Genomic DNA, 18521 nt, shown 5'->3' on the forward strand with positions numbered 1-18521 from the left:
TGTGATGTTCCCTGCCCGGTGTCCAAATGTTCTCATTGTTTTATTCCCACCTATGAGTGAGAACATGCGGTGTTTGGTTTTCTGTCCTTGTGACAGTTTGCTGAGAATGACAGTTTCCAACTTCATCCATGTCCCTGCAAAGGACATGAACTCATCCTCTTTTATGGCTACAGAGTATTCTATGGTGTATATGTGCCACATTTTCTTAATCCAGTCTATCAATGATGGACATTTGGCTTGGTTCCAAGTCTTTGCTATCGTGAATAGTGCCACAATACATATATGTGTGCGTGTGTCTTTATAGTAGCATTATTTATAATCCTTTGGGTATATACCCAGTAACAGGATTGCTGGGTCAAATGGTATTTCTAGTTCTAGATCCTTAAGGAATCGCCACACTGTCTTCCACAATGGTTGAACTAATTTACACTACCACCAACAATGTAAGAGCCTTCCTATTTCTCCACATCCTCTCCAGCACCTGTTGTTTCCTGACTTTTTAATGATTGCCATTCTAACTGCATGAGATGGCATCTCATTGTGGTTTTGATTTGCATTTCTCTGAAGACCAGTGATGATGAGCATTTTTTCATGTGTCTGTTGGCTGCATAGATGTCTTCTCTTGAGAAGTGTCTGTTCATATCCTTTGCCCACTTTTTGATGGGGTTGTTTTGTTCTTGTAAATTTGTTTAAGTTCTTTGTAGATTCTTATTAGCCCTTTGCCAGATGGGTAGATTGCAAAAATTTTCTCCCATTCTGTAGGTTGCCTGTTCACTCTGATGGTAGTTTCTTTTGCTGTACAGAAGCTCTTTAGTTTAATTAGATCCCATTTGTCTATTTTGGCTTTTGTTGCCATTGCTTTTGGTGTTTCAGTTATGAAGTCCTTGCCCATGCCTATGTCCTGAATGTTATTGGCTAGGTTTTCTTCTAGGGTTTTTATGGTTTTCAGTCTCACATTTAAGTCTCTAATCCATCTTGAATTAATTTTTGTATAAGATGTAAGGAAGGAATCCAGTTTCAGCTTTCTACATATGGCTAGCCAGTTTTCTCAGCGCCATTTATTAAATAGGGAATCCTTTCCCCATTTCTTGTTTTTGTCAGGTTTGTCAAAGATCAGATGGTTGTAGATATATGGTGTTATTTCTGAGGCCTCTGTTCTGTTCCATTGGTCTACATATCTGTTTTCGTACCATAACCATGCTGTTTTGGCTACTGTAGCCTTGTAGTATAGTTTGAAGTCAGGTAGCATGATGCCTCCAGCTTTGTTCTTTTTGCTTAGGATTGTCTTGGCAATGTGGGATCTTTTTTGGTTCCACATGAACTTTTTCCAGTTCTGTGACAAAAGTCATTGGAAGCTTAATGGGGATGGCATTGAATCTATAAACTACTTTAGGCAGTATGACCATTTTCATGATACTGATTCTTCCTATCCATGAGCATGGAAAGTTCTTCCATTTGTTTGTGCCCTCTTTTATTTCGAGGAGCAGTGGTTTGTAGTTCTCCTTGAAGAGGTCCTTCACATCCCTTGTAAGTTAGATTCCTAGGTATTTTATTCTCTTTGAAGCAATTGTGAATGGGAGTTCACTCATTATTTGGCTCTCTGTTTATCTCTTATTGGTGTATAAGAATGCTTGTGATTTTTGCACATTGATTTTGTATCCTGAGACTTTGTTGAAGTTGCTTATCAGCTTAAGGAGATTTTGGGCTGAGATGATGAGGTTTTCTAAATATACAATCATGTCATCTGCAAACAGGGACTATTTGACTTCCTCATTTCCTAATTGAATAGCCTTTATTTCTTTCTCTTGCCTGATTGCCCTGGCCAGAACTTCCAACACTATGTTACTAGGAGTGGTGAGAGAGGGCATCCTTGTCTTGTGCTGGTTTTCAAAGGAATGCTTCCAGTTTTTGCCCCTTCAGTATGATATTGACTGTGGGTTTGTCATAAATAGCTCTTATTATTTTGAGATATGTTCCATCGATATCTAGTTTATTGAGAATTTTAGCACGAAGGGCTGTTGAATTTTGTCAAAGGCAAAATTATCTATTGAGAAAACGTGGTTTTTGTCTTTGGTTCTGTTTATGTGATGGATTATGTTTATTCATTTGCATATGTTGAACCATCCTTGCATCCCAGGGATGAAGCAACTTGATCGTGTTGGATAAACTTTTTGATGTGCTGCTGAATTCAGTTTGCCAGTATTTTATTGAGGATTTTTGCATCGATGTTCATCAGAGATATTGGTCTAAAATTCTCTTTTTTTTGTTGTGTGTCTGCCAGGCTTTGGTATCAGGATGATGTTGGCCTAATAAAGTGAGTAAGGAAGGTTCCCTCTTTTTCTATTGATTGGAATAGTTTCAGAAGAATGGTACCGGTTCGTCTTTGTATGTCTGGTAGAATTCGGCTGTGAATCCATCTGGTCTTGGGCTTTTTTTGGTTGGTAGGCTCTTAATTATTGCCTCAATTTCAGAGCCTGTTATTGGTCTATTCAGTGATTCAGCTTCTTCCTGGCTTAGTCTTGGGAGGGTGTATGTGTCCAGGAATTTATCCATTTCTTCTAGATTTTCTAGTTCATTTGCATAGAGGTGTTTATAGTATTCTCTGATGGTAGTTTGTATTTTTGTGAGATTGGTGGTGATATCCCCTTTATCATTTTTTATTGCATGTATTTGATACTTCTCTCTTTTCTTTTTTATTAGTCTTGCTAGTGGTCTATCAATTTTGTTGATCTTTTAAAAAACCCAGCTCCTGGATTCATTGATTTTTTGAAGGTCGTTTTACAACTCTATCTCTTTCAGTTCTGCTCTGATCTTAGTTATTTCTTGCCTCTGCTAGCTTTTGAATTGTTTGCTCTTGCTTCTCTAGTTCTTTTAATTGTGATGTTAGGGTGTTGACTTTAGATCTTTCCTGCTTTCTCTTGTGGGCATTTAGTGCTATACATTTCCCACTACACACTGCTTTAAATGCGTCCCAGAGATTCTAGTATGTTGTCTTTGTTTCATTGATTGGAAAGAACATCTTTATTTCTGTCTTCATTTCGTTATTTACCCAGTAGTCATTCAGGAGCAGGTTGTTCAGTTTCCATGTGGTTGTGCGGTTTTAAGTGAGTTTCTGAATCTTGAGTTCAAATTTGATTGCACTATCGTCTGAGAGACAGTTTGTTGTGATTTCTGTTTTTTTTTTTTTTTTACATTTGCTGACGAGTGCTTTACTTCCAATTATGTGGTCAATTTTAGAACAAGTGTGATGTGTGGCTGAGAAGAATGTATATTCTGTTGATTTGGGGTGGAGAGTTCTGTAGATGTCTATTAGTTCTGTTTGGTGCAGAGCTGAGTTCAAGTCCTGGATATCCTTGTTAACCTTCTGTCTCGCTGATCTGTCTAATATTGACAGTCAGGTGTTACAGTCTCCCATTATTATTGTGTGGGAGTCTAAGTGTCTTTGTAGGTCTCTAAGGACTTGTTTTATGAATCTGGGTGCTCCTGTATTGGGTGCATATATATTTAGGATAGTTAGCTCTTCTTGTTGAATTGATCCCTTTACCATTATGTAATGGCCTTCTTTATCGCTTTTGATTTTTAAAGTCTGTTTTATCAGAGAGTAGGATTGCAACCCCTGCTTTTTTTTGCTTTACATTTGCTTGTTAGATCTTCCTCCATCCCTTTATTTTGAGCCTATGTGTGTCTTTGCACGTGAGATGGGTGTCGTGAATATAGCACCATGATGGGTCTTGACTCTTTATCCAATTTGCCAGTCTGTGTCTTTTAATTGGAGCATTTAACCCATTTACATTTAAGGTTAGTATTGTTATGTGTGAATTTATCCTGTCATTATGATGTTTGCTGGTTATTTTGCCTGTTAATTGATGCAGTTTCTTCCTAGAATCAATGGTCTTTACAATTTGGCATGTTTTTGCAGTGGCTGGTACTGGTTGTTCCTTTCCATGTTTAGTGCTTCCTTCAGGAGCTCTTGTAAGGCAGGCCTGATGGTGACAAAATCTCTCAGTATTTGTTTTTCTGTAAAGGATTTTATTTCTCCTTCACTTATGAAGCTTAGTTTGTCTGGATATGAAATTCTGGGTTGAAAATTCTTCTTCTTAAAAATGTTCAATATTGGCTCCCACTCTCTTCTGGCTTGTAGGGTTTCTGCAGAAAGATCTGCTGTTAGTCTGATGGGCTTCCCTTGGTGGGTAACTCGACCTTTCTACCTGGCTGCCCTTAGCATTTTTTCTTTCATTTCCACCTTGGTGAATCTGACAATTATGTGTCTTAGGTTGCTCTTCTCGAGGAGCATCTTTGTGGTGTTCTCTGTATTTCTTGAATTTGAATGTTGGCCTGCCTTGCTAGGTTGGGGAAGTTCTGGATAATATCCTCAAGGGTGTTTTCCAACTTGGTTCCATTCTCCCCGTCACTTTCAGGTACAGCAATCAAACGTAGATTTGGTCTATTCACATAGTCTTATATTTTTGGAGGCTTTGTTCGTTTCTTTTTACTCTTCGTTCTCTAACCTTGTCTTCTCACTTTATTTCATTAACTTGATCTTGAATCAGTGATACCTTTTCTTCCACTAGGTCAAATCACCTATTGAAGCTTGTGCATGAGTCACGAAGTTCTTGTGCCATGGTTTTCAGCTCCATCAGGTCATTTAAGGTCTTCTCTACACTGTTTATTCTAGTCAGCCATTTGTCTAACCTTTTTTCAAGGCTTTTAGCTTCCTTGAGATGGGTTCAAACATGCTCCTTTAGCTCGGAGAAGTTTGTTATTATTGATCTTCTGAAGTCCACTTCTGTCAATTTGTCAAAGTCATTCTTTTTCTAGGTTTGTTCCGTTGCTGGCGAGGAGCTGCAATCCTTTGGAGGAGAAGAGGTGCTCTGGTTTTTAGAATTTTCAGCTTTTCTGCTCTGGCTTCTCCCCATCTTTTTGGTTTTATCTACCTTTGGTCTTTGATGTTGGTGACCTACAGATGGGGTTTTGGTGTAGGTGACCTTTTTGTTGATGTTGATGCTATTCCTTTCTGTTCGTTAGTTTTCCAACTATCAGTCAGGCCCCTCAGCTGCAGGTCTGTTGGAATTTGCTGGAGGTCCACTCCAGAACCTGTTTGCCTGGGTATCACCAGCAGAGGCTGCAGAACAACCAATATTGCAGAACAGCAAATATTGCTGCCTGATCCTTCCTCTGGAAGCTTCATCCCAGAGGAGCACCCGCCTATATGAGGTGTCTGTTGGGTGCTACTGGGAGGTGTCTCCCAGTTAGGCTACACAGGGGTCAGGGACCCACTTGAGGAGGCAGTCTGTCCATTCTCAGAGCTCAAACGCCATGCTGGGAGAACCACTACTCTCTTCAGAGCTGTCAGATAGGGATGTTTAAGTCTGCAGAAGTTGTCTGCTGTGTTTTGTTCAGCTATGCCCTGCCCACAGAGATGGAGTCTAGAGGCAGTAGGCCTTGTTGAGCTGCGGTGGGCTCTGCCCAGTTGGAGTTTCCCTGCCTACTCAAGTCTCAGCAATGGTGGACGCCCCTCCCCCATCCAGGCTGCCACCTTGCAGTTTGATTTCAGACTGATGCGCTAGCAATGAGCAAGGCTCCGTGGGCATGGGACCTGCTGAGCCAGGCATAGGAGAGAATCTCTTTGTCTGCCAGTTGCTAAGACCTTGGGAAAAGCGCAGTATTTGGGCAGGAGTGTCCTGTTTTTTTCAGGTAGTCTGTCAAAGCTTCCCTTGGCTAGGAAAGGGAAATCCCCCGACCCCTTGCACTTCCCAGGTGAGGTGATGCCCTGCCCTGCTTCAGCTTACCCTCTGTGGGCTGCACCCACTGTCCAACCAGTCCCAATGAGATGAAACAGGTACCTCAGGTGGAAATGCAGAAATCACTCATCTTCTGCATTGATCACACTGGGTGCACAGACTGGAGCTTTTCCTATTCAGCCATCTTGGCGTGCCTCTCCTTTCATTCTGCTCGTTAACAACTTTTCTATCTTCCCCATCATCATCACCACCACACCACCATCCATCATCACTAACATTTACTGACTATTCTAGAATGCATTACATGCATTATATATACTAATTTCAGAGCAAGAAGTAATCATAGAGCATCATTTAGTTCAACTCCCCATTTTACATATGAAGGAACTAAGATTAAGTAGGGTTAAATCATTTGTCAGCAAGTCTGTGGCAAAACAGGGACCAGGACCCAGCACAAAGAAATAATGTATACTACATGAGGAACGTATGCTAGATTCACCAGGGAAAAGAGAAGACTTTTCCCCCTTAGACACTGTCAGGTGACTTTTCAAAAAGTATATATAGCAATGGCAACTCTCACCCCAAATTTATCAGTTAGTCCCTTTCCTCATATTTTCATAAGAACTAAATATTATCAATCTTGTTAAGTTTTGCCAGTCCAATGAATGAAGATAGTGTTGTGTTGTGTTTTATTTTGCATTTTCATGATTATTGGTGAGGTTAAACATATTTTCATATGCTATTTGGGGATTTGCATTGTATTTCCTCTTGTATGAATTACCTATTTGTATATCTGCCTATTTTTTCTCTTATCAGTATGTTTCTTATCAATGTACAAGGGCTTTTGCTACCTTAGGGATATTAGCTCTTTGGCTTGCAACTATTCATTTCTAATTTATCATTTGACTTTTGACTTTCTTGATTTTTCTCTTAAACGTTCTCTTCAATTCCTTTTTCTTTCAGGTCCTTAAGTGTGTGACATTCCCAGGCATGACTGAGGCTTCAAGTGGCATCCCTGACATATCTTTTCAAAAGCATTTTGAAGATGGTGTTTCATCATGACTCAGAACTAAGTTTTTACATTTACTTCATTATGATGCTAAGAAGGCTAATTTCAGCAGTTCTAATGGAAGGGCTTAATGTTTCTCTGAAGAGCATAGAGACATTTGTAATACTCACCCTCAGTTGGTAGTTTGGTCATGAGTTCCTCAAGTTCCTCATCCTTGATTTTAGTTCCCATGTTTTCCAAAAAAGTCTCCACTTTTTTGATTTTGACCCTTGGCCCTTAAGAAAGAAGGGCATGGAATAAGAATATGAGTGTTATTGTTTAAGGGTAAAAAATATTAATCATGGTCATGCATCAGAAACCCCAACTGGATGGTAAAATCCAACAATACAAAGAAACTATTAACGTGCGTGCGTGTGTGTGTGTGTCTGTATGTGTGTATCTCTGTAGATGTAGATATGTCAGTTAAAAGTTGGAAAGAATTGAGAAAGATAACTGCTGAATTGTTAACAGTATTTACCTTTATGGGGAGGAGGTTTGTGGAAGATAGGTGAACTTACATTTCTTTTTTTCTTTTAAAAACAGAGTTTTGCTCTGCAGCCCAGGATGGAACTGCAGCCTTGAACTCCTGGGCTCAAGCAATCCTTCTGCCTCAGCAGAAGTAGGTAGGACTATAGGTATGTGTCACCATGCCCAGCTAATTTTAAAATTTTTTGTAGAGATGGGGTCTCACTATGTTGTACAGTCTGGTCTTAAACTCCTGGCCTCAAGTGATCTGCCTGCCTTGGTCTCCCAAAATGCTGAGATTACAGGCATGAGCCACTGCGCCAGACTGTATCAGTTTTTTTTAAGTGGTTAGAGTTGCATAGTTTTCTTGTATTATTTTAGTGTTCTAAAACATCTTTTTCTAATTCACAATTGAAATAATAATTACTTACACAGAGTTAGTATGGAAAGATAAGGTATTTCTCTTAATATTGATCCAGTGGGCTCTGCTTTGGTTTTCTCTGAGAGGTCAATAGAGAGGAGTAGGCAAGTCTAATGACTTAGGGTTGAAACAACAACTAACTTACTTCCTATAGTGATATGATGCTTTAACTTGCTTTAACTTATATCCCAAAAGGCCAATGCATCCAAAGAAGAATGATAAGTTATGTCTTAACAATGAATCAGTAAATTGGCAGGAAGCGAAGTTGGAACATTTAAAAGAAAATACCAAACATAAGCATTTTTTAACTTGCTTTTTCACCATGCTTCCTACTTACTATTGAGGGCCTTCACACCTTTGAGCAATCTATTCTTATATACGTTTCCATTAGCTGTAAGATAAGACACAATTCAGAATACGGGTTAAACGATGGGGAGACTAACAAAATCAGCACAAAGACAACACAACATCCATAATTTCAGGGAAAAAAACCTCTTCCAATTTGTTTGGAAGTTTCTTCTCTGTTACACTTAAGAATGAACCCAACAATAAAGAACACTTTCTCTGTTATAAATCTATCCACTGATTGAATAAAATACAGTATTTCCCTGTTTCTGTCTTTTTTCTTCCTTTTCTTTCTTCCCTGGTTTCTTTCTCATTGGTCATGATGAGATTAGGCAGTGCTCCCAGGGCAACAGGATAATTTAGCCTGGACGGTGGGACACCCTCAGTGAAAGATGTTGCTAGCTTTCAGTATTAAAATATAAGCAACAAAAGCAGGCAACAAGACTTTTTTTTTTTTTTTTGAGAGATGGAGTCTTGCTCTGTCACCCAGGCTGGAGTGCAGTGGCACAATCTTGGCTCACTGCAACCTCCACCTCCCAGGTTCAAGCAATTCTCCTGCCTCAGCCTCCCATGTAGCTGGGATTACAGGCATATGCCACCATGCCTGGCTAATTTTTGTATTTTTAGTAGAGACGGGGTTTCACCATGTTGGCCAGGCTGTTCTCAAACTCCTGACCTCTTGATCCGCCCACCTCAGCCTCCCAAAGTGCTGGGATTAGAGGCATGAGCCACTGCATCTGGCCAAGATTTCTTTTAGTGTGATAACTGTGTTTTCTAAAGGAGGTTTACTGGGCATATACATGCATAATTTAAGAAGTTTTCACATACAAGCCCCTAAATCCAAGCTTCAAAGGATGTGGTAAATACTCACTGTGAATTGGCAGAGTTTTCAGCAGCTTCTTGTGTTCCTCATCAGTGAGTACAAGCCCCATTTTCCTCAGCTCATTCCCCAGATTACTGACATTAACTTTTTCTCCTTTGGAAAGATGGGAATTGTTAACATGTAAGAATTTTAGGAAGAGAGGGCCGGGTGCGGTGGCTCAAGCCTGTAATCCCAGCACTTTGGGAGGCCGAGACGGGCGGATCATGAGGTCAGGAGATCGAGACCATCCTGGCTAACACGGTGAAACCTCGTCTCTACTAAAAGAATACAAAAAACTAGCCGGGCGAGGTAGTGGGCGCCTGTAGTCCCAGCTACTCGGGAGGCTGAGGCAGGAGAATGGCGGAAACCCGGGAGGCGGAGCTTGCAGTGAGCTGAGATCCGGCCACTGCACTCCAGCCTGGGCGGCAGAGCAAGACTCCGTCTCACAAAAAAAAAAAAAAAAGAATTTTAGGAAGAGAATAATGATTTCAAATTATGAAAGAAATTACCGGCCAGGTGCAGTGGCTCACGCCTGTAATCCCAGCACTCTGGGAGGCCGAAGTGGGTGGATCACCTGAGGTCAGGAGTTCAAGACCAGCCTGGCCAACATGGTGAAACCTCGTCTCTACTAAAAATACAAAAATTAGCCAGGTGTGATAGTGGGCACCTGTAATTCCAGCTACTCGGGAGGGTGAGGCAGGAGACTCACTCGAACCTGGGAGGTGGAGGTTGCAGTGAGCTGAGATCACGCCACTGCACTCCAGCCTGGGCAACAAGAGTGAGACGCCATTTCAGAAAACAAACAAACAAACAAACAAACAACAACAACAACAAAACAAACAAAACCTCTACATAACATAAGTATCTACAGGAAAAATCCCAAATCAAAGAGTAACATTTCGAAACAAACATTTAACCGTTAAATTTGTAAGGGTGTCAATTTAGCATGTTAGTAATAGTCTGAAGAGAAAACTACTATTTAAACATATTTTTTATGAGACGGGTTTTTGCTCTGTCTCCCAGGCAGGAGTGCAGTGGTAATCAAAGCTCACTGAAGCCTCAAACCCCTGGGCTCAGCCGCCTCAGCCTCCCAAGTAGCTGGGAATACAGGCATGTGCCACCATGCCCAGCTAATTTTTTTTTTTTTTTTGTAGAGACATGGTATTACTTTGTTGCCCAGGCTGGTCTTGAACTCCTGGCCTCAAGTGATCCTCCTGCCTCAGCCTCTCAAAGTGCCTGGGTTACAGCCGTGAGCCCACATGCCCAGCCAAAATCTATCTACTGTTTAAAAACATTTAAATTTTTTCTCTATAGAGTATTAAGGTCTTAGTTAAAAATGAATGCCCTTTTCACCATGACTTCTGACTCACCTGTAAAAGCTTTTGCTTCATCCATCACCACATTCACATCAACCATTTCATTTTCTATAAGAAAAGACAAGTCAGACATAGAGACCAAATCTTAGACAATTGACATGAAAATTTAATTTGTAATATAAAGGATTGAAATTCAGCTATTTCTCCTAATTTTCTCTAGTAACTTTTTAACTCAAAGTGAAGAAGAAACAGAGGATAGAAAAAGATCAAGCTATAAGTTTAAGGTAAACATCTACTTAATTAATACCGCTTTCCATAAAGTATCAAATGACTCAACATTGAGATGAAGCAAGCTTAATAGTAATCCCTTCTATAGGCCTTTCTCTTCCTTCAGACTCATAAGGGGAGCATGTTTTAATAGACATGATTGAATTTGAAACCTAGAAGTCACTTATGTACATAAACAGTGAACCTTTAAACCTTGAAGGAATGCTATCTTCTTAATCTACAAATTTTGCTTATGTTCCCACCTCTAACCTTCAAGACTGTAATCTACTTGAGTGCAGAAATTATGCCTTAATTTTATTATACTACTGGGTTTAAATTGTCCACTCTTTAGTTCATTGTTTTGCATATAGTATATGCTAGCTAAACAATGAAAAAATTCAGTGGTATAGAAATAGTCACACTGTTGGATGAGAAAAAAAAATTGTCATTAAAAAAACAAAGAATTCTAAAAAATACCTCATCAGTAACAATATTTTCCAGCAGGAAGCATTTTTGAGGACCCCCTAGCTAAACATGTGGGGACCATGTTACAATTAAAAAGTAATTTATGGTGACTTTTTCATGATAGGAGGAAGGGCCAGACAAAAATTATGGATAATTATCAATGTTGTTAAGCTCAGGGAGCGTGAGGTTTTAAACGACAAATTATGGCTGGGCAGGTGGCTCATGCCTGTAATCCCAGCACTTTGGGAGGGCAAGACATGCAGAACACTTGAGGTCTGGAGTTTGAGACCAGCCTGGCCAACATGGTGAAACCTTGCTTCTATTAAAAATACAAAAATTAGGTCGGGTGCGGTGGCTCATGCCTGTAATCTCAGCACTTTGGGAGGCCGAGGCAGATGGATCACTTGAGGTCAGGAGTTGGAGACCAGCCTGGCCAACAAGGTGAAACAATACAATAATTATTATATTGTATTGTAATTATTATAAACAATACAAATAATGATTTGTATTTTTAAATACAAAAAATGAGCTGTGCGTGGTGGTGGGTGCCTGTAATCCCAGCTACTCGGGAGGCCGAGGCAGGAGAATCGCTTGAATCTGGGAGGCGGAGGTTGCAGTCAGCTGAGATCGCACCACTGCACTCCAGCCTAGGCGACAGAGGGAGACTCCATCTCAAAAAACAAACAAACAAACAAACAAAAACAAAAAAAATGAACCCACAAAAATTAGCTGGGCGTGGTATTGCATGCCCATAATCCCAGCTATTTGGGAGACTGAGGCATGAGACTCGCTTGAACCTGGGAGGTAGAGGTTGCAGTGAGCCGAGACTGCGCCACTGCACTCCAGCCTGGGTGACAGAGCAAGACTCAGTCTCAACAAAACAAAACAAAAAACTACAAATTAGGCCAAAACTGTTTTCTGTGTTAGGGCCAGCTACAGGTGAAGGTAGCATGGAAGATGTTTGCTGATAGCAGTGGCCTACTTTAATTACACCTGCCCATCGCTAGTTGAGAACAGAAACCCTGAATTAGGGGAGAAAAACTATTTATTTTGGGTTGGCATATGCTGGCTCTACTGAAAGATGTGCTGTCTGGCTCTCAGATGGAAGCTGTTTTTCAAGGGGAAGAGCCATCTAATAAGGAAATCTTAGCCAGGGGCTCATTCCTTAGCAATTTCTTCCTAATGAATTATTCTAGCTTTGTCTCTGACAGTTTGTCTAGTTAAAACGGTCTTATTGAGTTATTAAGAAAACTCTGTCTTATTATAAAAAGGTTTACTTGGGAAGGAAGTAAGGGAGGGAGGGAAGGAAAAGGGAGGGAGGCAAGAGAATGTATGAAGCAAGTATCGCAAAATAGTAACATTTGTTAACTCTGGTCAGTGGGCACACAATGTTTGTTGTTTTTAGGTATGTTTGAAATATTTCATAAGCTTTTCAAAGAGGTTAAAAATAGGTTTACTTTCAGAAGCCTTCCTATAGAAGCCCTACGTTTCTCCTAGGTACAGTGGTATCTGAAACACTTACCATCAACTGGCAGATGGTTCAGTAGGTCCTCATATTCCTCTTTCCCAATTTCGATTTCCATATTATTTAGAAGAGTTTCCAGATTACTGACATTGACTTTTTTTCCTTAGGAATTAAGAGGATGGAATAAGAAATACAAGTAATTTGAAGTAGAAGATGCCAACTTTATTATTATTATTATATTATTATTATTATTATTATTTTTGAGATGGAGTTTCATTCTTGTTGCCCAGGCTGGAATGGCATGATCTCAGCTCACTGCAACCTCTGCCTCCCAGGTTCAAGTGATTCTCCTGCCTCAGCCTCCCAAGTAGCTGGGATTACAGGTTTGTGCCAGCATGCTCAGCTAATTTCTGTATTTTTAGTAGAGATGGGGTTTTACCATGTTGGCCAGGTCGGTCTCAAACTCCTGACCTCAAGTGATCTGCCCACTTCAGCCTCCCAAAGTGTTGGGATTACAGGCGTGAGCCACCGCGCCCGGCCCAGAAGATGTTAGCTTTAAATACGCATTTATATTAAGTGGAGAGTGAAATAATATATTGGCCACTCAGTGTCAGAGTTGAGAAGAGAAAATGCTCCCTCAACATTGAGCTATAATTTTCAGTTGAAGTAATCATGGATGAAAAAGAATTAGACAAATTTGATGAATTGTGATAAAGATAACAAACCTAAATGAAAGCAGAATTTCTTTTTCTTTTCTTTTCTCTCTCTCTCTTTTTTTTTTTTGAGATGGAGTTTCGCTCTTGTTGCCCAGGTTGGAGTGCAATGGCGTAATCTCAGCTCATCACAACCTCTGCCTCCCAGGTTCAAACGATTCTCCTGCCTCGGCCTCCTGAGTAGCTGGGATTACAGGCATAAGCCACCACGTCCACCTAATTTTTGTGTTTTTAGTAGAGATGGGGTTTCTCTAGGTTGGTCAGGCTGGCCTTGAATTCCCTACCTCAGATGATCTGCCCACCTTGGCCTCCCAAAGTGCTGGGATTATAGGCGTGAGCCACAGCGCCTGGCCCAGAGTTTCTTTCTCTCTCTCTTTTTTTAAGATAGGACTTTTTTCTTTCGCACATGCTGGAGTGCAGTGGCATGATCCTGGCTCCCTGCAGCCTCGACCTCCCAGGCTCAAGTGTTCCTCCCACCTCAGCCTCCCAAGTAGCTGGGGCCACAAGTGCATGCCAGCAGGCCAGCTAATTTCCTTATTTTTTGAAGAGATGGGGTCTTCCTAAGTTGCCCAGGCTGCTCTTGAACTCCAGGGTTCAAGTGATCCTCCTGCCTTGGCCTCTTAAAGTACTTAGATTACAGGTGTGAGCCATCATGCATGCTGAAAGCAGAATTTCAAACTTGCTACAGTGACATATTACTAACAGTGACTTGCTCAAATATAATTATACTAAAGGAAGAATGGTAGGTTATGAGGCATAAATTCAGAATCAGTAAACAGTGGAATAGCAAGATTCCAATCAGTGAGAAATTCAAAAAAGCAAATGTAAAGCCCAGTACATTTTAGCTGCTGTTTTCATATTCTTACCTTTGAGGGGCTTCACACTATCCAGTAATTTTTTCTTGTACACCTTTCCATCTATAAGATATGGTAAAATTCAAGTCAAAAAGAGGATAAGAAACTATTTTTATAAGACATGATTCACCTAGAAATTTATTCTATTTCACCCTCAAATAATAACAAAAGATAAGAACTGCTCTCATTGTGGTCATTCTGTCCCCTAGTTGAAACACATGCCAGTAGTTGATGTGCCCTACACACACACACGCACGCACGCGCACACACACACACACACACACACGTGCTGCTTCTGCTTTTTTTTTTTTTTTTGAGACAGAGTCTTGCTCTGTCACCCAGGCTGGAGTATGATGGTGCTAGCTCGGCTCACGGTAACCTCCATCTCCCGATTCAAGTGATTCTCCTGCCTCAGCCTCCCGAGCAGCTGGGATTACAGGTGTGCACCACCATGCCTGGCTAATTTTTGTATTTTTAGTAGAGACAGGGTTTCACCATGTTGGCCAGGTTGTTCTCGAACTTCTGGCCTCAAGCGATCCACCTGCCTTGGCCTCCCAAAGTGTTGGCATTACAGGCGTGAGCCACTGTGGCCAGCTGGTGGTGCTGCTGTTTTTTTTTTTTTTTTCTTTCTTTCTTCTTGTTCTTCTTTTCCTGCACCTTGCCTTTCTCTCCTTTCCCTGACTATGCTCTAGGCTCATGAAATGTTCCTATCTTTATCCCTAATGGAGGATCCTAAAAGGATGATATGAAAAATAGTTATCAACTTGAACAGTAATAAAAACAATATTTAATAAAAAATTAAAAACTGTTTTTGTTTTCTAAACAAACTCTTTCCATAAACAGAGGTGAAATTCAATTAGAATAGAGAACAGAGGGCTTATGCACCACCCCACCTCAGGCTCCATCCTATGGCAAGAGAATATATAGTATTGAAAAACCCCTCAATGCCTGGCATGTGTCTGTAGTAGTCTCCGATACAGTCCATCTGCATTCTCCTTCCTGCTCTCTCAGAACCAAACTCCTAAGAAGGCTGCAATTCTTATAACTGACCCTTTGAGAGAACAATCTGAAGGAAATGCTAGACAAAATGAGTAACCACAGCTTTAAGAATATATGGGGTGGGCCAGGCATGGTGGTTCACGCCTGTAATCCCAGCACTTTGGGAGGCCAAGGCCAGCGGGTCACTTGAGGTTGGGAGTTCAAGACCAGCCTGGCCAACATGGTGAAACCCCATCTTTACTAAAAATACAAAAATTAGCCATGCATGGTGGCGGGTGCCTGTAATCCATTACTCGGGAGGCTGAGGCAGGAGAATCGCTTGAACCCAGGAGATGGAGGTTGCAGTAAGCCGAGATTGTGCCACTACACTCCAGCCTGGGCTGGAGATTTAATTATTCCAAGTTATATATCCAGCCTGGGCGACAGACTGAGATTCCATCAGGAAAAAAAAAAAAAAAAGACTATGAGGGGTGAATTCAAATGGGTACTGAGCATTTGCTGCCCAGGGTGCTACTTCTGCCTCAAGGGCACTATCCCCCTTGGCAGTGTTTAGCCTTACTCTTGCCTGGGGAAAATTGGGGAAAAGAGCGATGGAAGGGTATCTACATGGGGTCTCTAGGACTGGGCAGGACGCACAGTTCTGAAGCACAGGCTGACCTCTGGGGTCTTTATGGGTAGTTCTGTGCAAGTGCCCTGGAGGTGGAACTTTTGAGGGGCTGTTTGTGCTGCTGACCAGGTTGGATACTGACAGTACAACCACACCGTCCTGGAGGCCCCTGCTCTCAGGCCCCTGCTCTCAGGTGTTTTTCTGTTTTAACTGATGGATTGTGGGGAGGTAGGAGGGCTAACAGGGGAGGGACTGAGAGTGCTGGATGCATCAGGGGGCTACAAAGAATTTAGCTGTGTAGCTATTAAAATATTTAGCAGAAGTCTACTGGCTGAATGCAAAAGAGAGAACTTTCTCATTTCCAAATTAAAACACAAGTGACAAGAATAGAGTTTCTTTCTTTCTTTTTTTTTTTGAGACGGTATCTCACCGTATTGCCCAGTATCTTGGCTCATTGCAACCTCTGCCTCCCGAGTTTAAGTGATTCTCATGCCTCAGCCTCCCGAGTAGGGGACTACAGGCAACTGTCCCCATGCCCAGTTTATTTTTTTGTATTTTTAGTAGAGACAGGGTTTCACCATGTTGGCCAGGCTGGTCTCAAATTTCTGACCTCAGCTGATCTGCTCACCTCGGCCTCCCCAAGTGTTGGGATTACGGGTGTGAGCCAACACGCCTGGCCAAGAACTGGGTTTCTTATGCCAGAATTTCATTTCTTAGGGGGTGTAATGGTTAATACTGAGTGTCAACTTGATTGGATTGAAGGATGCAAAGTATTGATCCTGGGTGTGTCTGTGAAGGTATTGACAAAGCAGATTAACATTTGAGTCAGTGGGCTGGGAAAGGCAGACCCACCCTTAATCTGGGTGGGCACAAGCGAATCAGCTGCCAGCGTGGCTAGAATATAAAACAGGCAGAAAAACGTGAAAAGACAAGACTGGCCTACCCTCCCAGCCTACATCTTTCTCCCATGCTGGATGCTTCCTGCCCTTGTACACTGGACTTCAAGTTCTTCAGTTTGGGGACTTGGACTGGCTCTCCTTGCTCCTCAGCTTGCAGATGGCCTATTGTGGGTCCTTGTGATGGTGTGAGTTAATACTCCTTAATAAATTCCTCTCTCTCTCTCTCTCTCTGTCTCTCTCTCTCCCCCAGTAGTTCTGTCCCTCTAGAGAACCCTGACTAACACAGGGGGTTTCTCACAGTTCTTGTCCAGGAGCCTACGATACCACAGCTCCATGCCATGATGGTATGCTAAATACTCACCACAGACTGGCAGAGTTTTTAACAGCATCGAGTGTTCTTTTTCTGTTAGCTCGATCCCCATGTTTCTCAGTACATTTTTAAGGTTATCAGCTTCAACCTTTTCTCCTTTGATTAGATGGGAATTGTTTCAGAAGACAATATTAAGAGATTTAATTATTCCAAATTATAAAAAATATAATCCAGTATAGCACTATTTCTAACTGCACAATGAGGTATAAATACATGAGTTGACTTCACTTACATAGAGTTATTTTGAGGTTCAGTACCTGAAAGCATTCTTTAATCCAAATAAACAGATGACACTTCTGTTCTGGGTATAAGCTGGGATAGCATGGAGTAACAGGGGGTGGCATAACTGCTCAGTGACTTATGATGCGCTATGGCTTGAATGTTTGTGTCCCTTCCAAAATTCATGTTGAAACTTAACCCCCAATGCAACAATATTAACAGGTAAGGCCTTTAGGGGCGGTTAGGTTATAGGGGTCCCTCGCTTGTGAGTTGGACTACGGCCCATATAACAGAGGTCTCATACAACAATCAGCCCCCTTTTCTTTTGCCTGTCTGCCCTTCCCCATGTGAGGGCACAATGTTTAAGGCACCATCTTGAAGCACAGAGCAACCCTTACCAGACATCAAATGTGCCTTGATCTTGGACTTTTCAGCCCCTAGAACTTTGAGAAAGAAATTTCTATTGTTTTTGAATCACCCAGTTTGTGATATTTTGTTATAGCTGCAAGAATGGACTAAGACAGATGGTATACAGAATCTATGTAATTCTACCTGCAAGTAATACTTCTGTTTCTGCTTCATGGCCTGAATTATGGGACTAATTGTTCAGAGTGATCACATTTCCTTCTGTGAAAACTTCACACTGAGATTCACTGTGTTCATCAATATTTTGGTTCTTTAAACACTAGTGAAATGAACACATTATTGGCCTACACATTAGACAAGTTAATACCTCCTTTCGAGAGTACCCACACTTTTCCTAAATCTTTAATATTCCAAAATGTTGTCAACAAGACAAAATTATCAATAAATGGTGAAAGAGCAGAATGAATTTATCAATGATTTCTGGAGGGGGTAAAATACTGCTTTAAAAGGTAGTTATCTACAAAGCATTAAGATCTCAATTTTATTATGTCTTATATAAATTCCCACTCACCTGTAAAAGCTTTTGCTGCATCCATCAAGACATCCAGGTCAACCTTTTCATTTTCTGTAAGAAAACTCAGAATTTAGATTCAGAGTTGAAGCTACTGAGACTTAAAAAATTATATAAAATTCTTAAATTGAAATTTAGTGAACAGAATTACAGTAATTTTCAATGCATTATTCTAGAATTTTTATTATTTTTTCAATCCAAAGAAGCACATAGTAGAAGACAAAAGATTCAAGTTTTAAGTATATATTCATTCAACTTAATTGAATGCTTGCTTTTATTTTACAAACTGTTAGCTGTTAAAAATATTCAGAGCATTATGGTGAGTGAAGTTTTGTTTGTTTGAAGTTAGCGCCATCCTACAGGTCAGTCCTCCCCCTTTCACATCTAGTTCTCTTGCATTAAGTGCAAGGCTGAGATGTGTTACAGCAAGTGTTCTCAACGTGTGGGCCATGGACCTCTATATTCACCCAATACCCTTTGCCATTTTCACTGTGTTGACATTTGTACTGATGGTGCAAAAGCAATGTT

General features: G+C 41.0%; 1 protein-coding gene across 1 annotated transcript in view; it reads right to left on the reverse strand.

Moving 5' to 3' along the window:
* EFCAB3 (EF-hand calcium binding domain 3) overlaps positions 1–18521 on the reverse strand; it is a 169101-nt gene that overhangs the window by 65052 nt on the left and 85528 nt on the right. Inside the window, exons 28-35 of the mRNA XM_033184090.1 lie at positions 17994–18047; positions 16829–16933; positions 13975–14025; positions 12453–12557; positions 10253–10306; positions 8892–8996; positions 8013–8066; positions 6921–7025 (exon numbers count right to left, since the gene is read on the reverse strand). Of these exons, the coding sequence (XP_033039981.1) occupies positions 6921–7025; positions 8013–8066; positions 8892–8996; positions 10253–10306; positions 12453–12557; positions 13975–14025; positions 16829–16933; positions 17994–18047 (633 nt within the window). The remainder of the gene's footprint in view (positions 1–6920; positions 7026–8012; positions 8067–8891; positions 8997–10252; positions 10307–12452; positions 12558–13974; positions 14026–16828; positions 16934–17993; positions 18048–18521) is intronic.

This window comes from Trachypithecus francoisi, unplaced genomic scaffold (assembly GCF_009764315.1).
Source record: "Trachypithecus francoisi isolate TF-2019V2 unplaced genomic scaffold, Tfra_2.0 Lachesis_group20, whole genome shotgun sequence".
NCBI classification, from domain to species: domain Eukaryota; kingdom Metazoa; phylum Chordata; class Mammalia; order Primates; family Cercopithecidae; genus Trachypithecus; species Trachypithecus francoisi.